General features: G+C 35.9%; 1 protein-coding gene across 1 annotated transcript; it reads right to left on the bottom strand.

Annotated features, from left to right (window-relative positions):
• Positions 1–3,148: 3,148 nt before the first annotated feature.
• LOC131659841 (F-box/kelch-repeat protein At3g23880-like) lies at positions 3,149–4,912 on the bottom strand. The gene is made up of 2 exons (XM_058928966.1): positions 3,979–4,912; positions 3,149–3,387 (listed from the first exon to the last, which is right to left on the bottom strand). Exons 1-2 carry the CDS (start codon positions 4,910–4,912, stop codon positions 3,149–3,151), a joined length of 1,173 nt encoding a protein of 390 aa, XP_058784949.1.
• Between the last annotated feature and the right edge of the window lie 500 nt (positions 4,913–5,412).

The raw sequence follows: 5,412 nt of genomic DNA, 5'->3' as shown, positions 1-5,412 counted from the left end.
TAGATGGTTTAGTTTATTTATTAAAGCTTTTTCTTTGGTATAAGTGTTTGAGACATCAATATTTGTATCTAGATCTAACTTTATCATCTATCAAACTATAAATTGCAGACATGGATTTAGCGTTTGATGTTTACTTAGTATCGGTTTTAAAACGTTATTTGTATTGTTTAAACGGTGGAGAAATCGTCGGTTAAACAATACGGTAAATCTAACTATATCGTTGCGGACACGGACGATATAGGCGTCGATACGTAATTATGTTGATCGTTACCATGTTCATATACGTATATTTATAAGGAGACATACAAATTTAGGTCGATGAAATCGAATCTTGATACATTTTCTTTAACTTAGAACTTTCATTAATTTACTCTTTGCTACTAAAAGAATTGAATGACCTTTTGCAAACCCAAATTTAAAGTAACATTAACTCAAGACAAAATAGGCTATAGAACGGCGGTGATATCGCAATAATCCCTGTGGATACGATAATAACGAAAAGTACACCACAATACTCTTTCAACAGTGAGTTGTATCAAAATTACTATCAGTATGTCAAATAATTGTGCTGCAGAATTTTCAAAATATTAGATGAACTTGCAATTCAGTTTTCTCAGCTTTTTTACAACGAAATTCATCAAAATCAAAGTCTATCTTGTGCTAAATCTTGTCTAGTTTCTAACGGTTTGTGGATGTGAGTTAATATGTGCGTTTGAATTAATATGAGCTGAAGGATGGTGTTGAGGCCTCTTCTTTTATTTATTATTTTCTATGTTATTTAGTTTTCGTTGATTCTCTGATCAATAACGTAAGGTTGAGATGTTTTATCATTATTTTGAGTTACTGTTTGAATTATTTAATTAATCAAGAACTTTATTTTATTGAGACAATTTGAAGTATGTTTATCATTGAGTTTCACTGTTTTTTTAATGTTTTATTTGGAAGAGTATGTTTCTTGAGCATGTGTAACACCTGTTGTGGAGAAATAATTGTTTTATCTTTCAGGAGATCGAGAAGATTTTCAGAGTTATGGCGTACACTGATGAGTATAAGGTGTTGCTCTAGACACATATGTTATCTGAAGAGGTTAGTATTGGTGGGAGAATACTTGTCAGAGGATGGAAGCTGCAGATATTGCGTTTACTTGAGTGAATTTCAAGACTGAGTTTCCGGAGAAATACTTTCCAGCTGTTCTCTGCAACAAGAAGGATATCGAGTTCTTGCAGCTGAAGAAAGGTCATATGAAAGTGGCTGACTATGCGGCTAAGTTTGAAGATCTACTCATATTATTTCCTCACTATAATGGTGCGAAAGCTGAAGGTTCTAAGTGTGTGAAGTTTGAAAGTGGTTTATATCCTGAGATCATGTAATTCATTGGTTACCATGAGATCCGTTTTTTCTCAATGCAGGTGAACAAATTCAAAATCTATGATGAAGATAGCATAGCCAGGTATGTTCACTATAAGAGTACTACTGAGAAGAAGAATGTGAGTCAGAATCGTTGGAAGTCGTATATGACTCCATCTGATAAGGGAAAACAAATTTTTTGACAAAAGACTTCATGTGGGAAAGAAACAAGCGGGGGGAGGTGGGACATCGTGCTAATGAATGCAAGAGAGAGGCGTTGACATGTTTCAACTATGGAAAACACACTCATATCTGTACTCAGTGCCAAAAACCGAAGCAGACTCTATCAGGTGGAAAGGTCTTTGCTTTGAATGGAGCGGAGACTTCTAGATCCGATAATCTGATTCAAGGTACGTGTTTTATTAATGGCATCTCTCTGATTGCTACCATTGATATCAGTGCGACGCATTCGTTCATATCTGTTGACCGTGTGAAAAGATTGAATATTGATGTGTCTTCTATGAATGATAGTATGGTCATCGATACTCCGATGGGTTCGGTGACTACTACGATGGTTTGTTTGAATTGTCCTTTGACAATTTATTGTAAGGACTTCGGGGTTGAGTTAATTTGTTTTCCTTTGAGTCAACTCAATGTTATTCTTGGCATGAATTGGTTGGAGTTCAACCATATTCATATCAATTGTTTTAATAAGTCAGTGTTGTTCCCTGAGTTTGATGTTGAGGAAGATTTGAGGTTTATATCTGCTAATCAAGTGGAGGAGTTCTTGAAAGATGCGACTTAAGTATTTGCGATGTTTGCTTCTATGAAGGTCGAGACTAATGTTGTGATTATTGATCTTCCAGTGGTGTGGCAGTTTCCTAATGTGTTCCCTGATGACATCAGTAATTTGCCGCCAGAGAGAGGAGTTAAGTCCGCCATAGACTTAGTACCTGGTACTAGACCTGTGTTGATGGCACCGTATAGAATGTCTGCATTAGAGTTGGGTGAAGTGAATAAACAATTAGAAGAGCTGTTGGAGAAATTTTTTCCAGACCAAGTGTATCACTGTGGGGAGCACCATTGTGATTGGTTAAGAAGAAAGATTGTAATATGAGGTCGTGTGTTGATTATTAATGACAACTGAGCAAGGTTACAATTAAGAACAAGTATTCTCTTTCGAGAATTGACGACCTTAGTGCGAAGAAAGTTTTTGAGAGCTGAAGAAGAGATTGACAACAACGCCAGTTTTTATCTTGCGAGATGCGAAGGAGTCTTCTGTCGTATATTGTGATGCGTTCAAAATAGGCTTTGGAGTTGTACTTATGCAGAATGGCCAGGTAGTAGCTTATACTTCGAGACAAACGAAGATTCATGAGAGGAATTATCCTATCCATGATTTAGAGTTGGCAGTTGTGGTTTTCGCGCTGAAAGTGTGGAGACATTATCTGTATGATTCGAGGTTTGAGGTGTTCAACGATTATAAGAATCTGAAGTATCTGTTTGATCTGAAATAACTGAATATGAGGCAAGGGAGGTGGCTAAAATTCCTGGTAAAGTATCACTATTGAGTATAGATATACTGCTTCCGTCTCTCAAAAAAGAATACCCCATTTTTAGCAATTCCAACGAGTCGACATAGAAGTAATCACCACACCGGCACTGATAAAACAGTTGTAATGCTTGATCAGCATCTTCGGCTGTCATATCCTCTAACCTTAAATCTTATGCAACTTCGGCAGCCAAGACATCCCGCCTTGAACATTGCAGCTGTTTATCATAAAATAACCGAGAGCTTGAATCACTTAGAATTTCCCATGCCTTTTGTATTCTGAGAAATCTCGTAAAACCTCGCACCATTAGAGCTGTTTATCATAAAATAACCGAGATCTTGAATCAGCTTCATCCTATTAACAACAATTTTACTATGAACCTTGTAAATAACATTGCACAAAGCTATTGGACGGAATTGACCAACAACTTGTGGATCCTCTACATTCGGAACAAGGCAAAGGTTTGTGTAATCGATGTCTTTTACTGCTGACAGATTGTCCCAAATGTTCATGACAAAGTCACAAACATTATTACTTACAGTGCTCCAGGATTTTTGATAGAGTCCAGCAGGATAACCATCAGGTCATAGAGACTTCCACGGTGTTAAATCGAATATAGCCTTCGAGATTTGAAGCATATGTTATGAAATGTGTGGAGTTTAGATATTTCAAAAAAAAAGTTATTATAGCAAAAACCAATAGAATCAGTGAAAGGGAAAGAATACTACAACTTCTCAAATTTCAGATTTGATGGACCATCAAATTACAATATCTATAAGCAACAAATAATACGAAAATAAGCATAATACCAATAACATAAACAAAAATTAATATTACATTGCAATTGAATCTCATGCTCAAGTGACATAGTATTAAAACTAAGGTGATATTAAACTTTCAACACAAACTACCGGCCTTGCAATACGATTATACTTGTTTTTAAAATTAATAAACTTAATATTCCCAGTTTTCGGATCATGAAGAATCAACTTTTTGGCCCGACTATGAGAAGCTTCAAGCAAGAATTGATGATCTGAAAACGTATGTATCACTTCGCTCAAGCTATAATAACATCTACCAGGATCGGTATTAACGAACAATCTAGTCCAAGAATCTTTGTTTCCGAATTCCTTCATAATCCAAACATCGTGATAAGAAATTAGACACAAGCAATCTCTCAACACACCTAAGGATGAACAGTCTAAGTCGTCTACATAATTGGGCTGTAAAATTTCTTGGTAAGACTCCGTTCTCAAATCAAAAGAAACAATAAAAGATTCATCTGTCTCATCTTTAAAAGCCAACCAATTAATTGTACCACTAATGAATGTCCCTGATCGCGTATGCGGGACACAACCAAAAGGAAATCTTTCAACACTTTTCCAGAAATTAGTACCAAGAGTATGAACCTTCACTTCAGTTTTGACACCAGAATACCGAAAAACAACCACGGCCTTGTAAACATGGTTAACAAGATCATAGCCAAAGCCGTATGATGTAAAACACCGAACTTTAGGTTTTACAAGATTTGGCAATTCTTTGAATTTTCTAACGGAAGGGTTCCACACAAGCACAATATTAATCTGATCAAAGAGAGCAAGGCAAAGGATGCCATTGCAAGAGCCAACAATCGAATATGCACAGTTTGGATGATAATTTACATCAAAACCATTGGAAGGATACTCGAGCTTGGTGTATATGGTAGAGAAAATGGAGTTGAGTGGATACGACTCAAAAATGTACTTGCATAGAGAATTGGAGTAGTAAACAGAGTTGATGCGGCACATTGTTGATAAGGAAAGGTGTTTCTGAGCAAATTTGGGATCAGAAATAAACGAATTCCATAACTTACAGACAGATCGGAATTGAAGAAGAAATTTTACCGGTAATCTACACAAGATTTCAACAACCAGATCGATAGGAAGTGTAGGAAGTATAGTAGGAGGTGGTGATGCTGGGGCTTCATCTGATGTTGATGTATAAACGGCATCGTTTTGATTTGGAAGCGCCATCTATGAGTGTATAGCATTTGCATCAAAGAGAAATGTTATATACTAGTAGTGCATGGCGTTGCTGCTTCTTATTCATTGCATATTTGCATTGTAAATCGTATACTCCCATGACTATAGTTATGTGAGTGGGCCATCTATTAAATCTGGTCATATTCTCCACGAATAATCATTAATAAGAATTCATTCACATAAAATCTGGTCATATTCCGCACGAATAATCATTGATAAGAATTCATTAACATAATTATGTGAGTGGGCCATCATAACTATGGTCATACGATCTGTGTTCAAAGTATTAAGAATAAGGAGGTACTAGTATTAGGTATACACCCAAACCCAATTATTCCTTCTCCTGGCATTTGAATGTATCAAGTTTTAGGTATTTTATCTAAGGAGACAAGTATTTAAATGGTTGAATTATATATACCACTCGTATTTGAATACTCAGGCCAATGAGAGGTAATTTTCAGTTACGTCCAGTTTAAAACGTTAAAAAGTTT

Source organism: Vicia villosa, linkage group LG3, assembly GCF_029867415.1.
Source record: "Vicia villosa cultivar HV-30 ecotype Madison, WI linkage group LG3, Vvil1.0, whole genome shotgun sequence".
NCBI lineage: Eukaryota > Viridiplantae > Streptophyta > Magnoliopsida > Fabales > Fabaceae > Vicia > Vicia villosa.
This window is presented reverse-complemented; position numbering and strand designations above follow the sequence as displayed.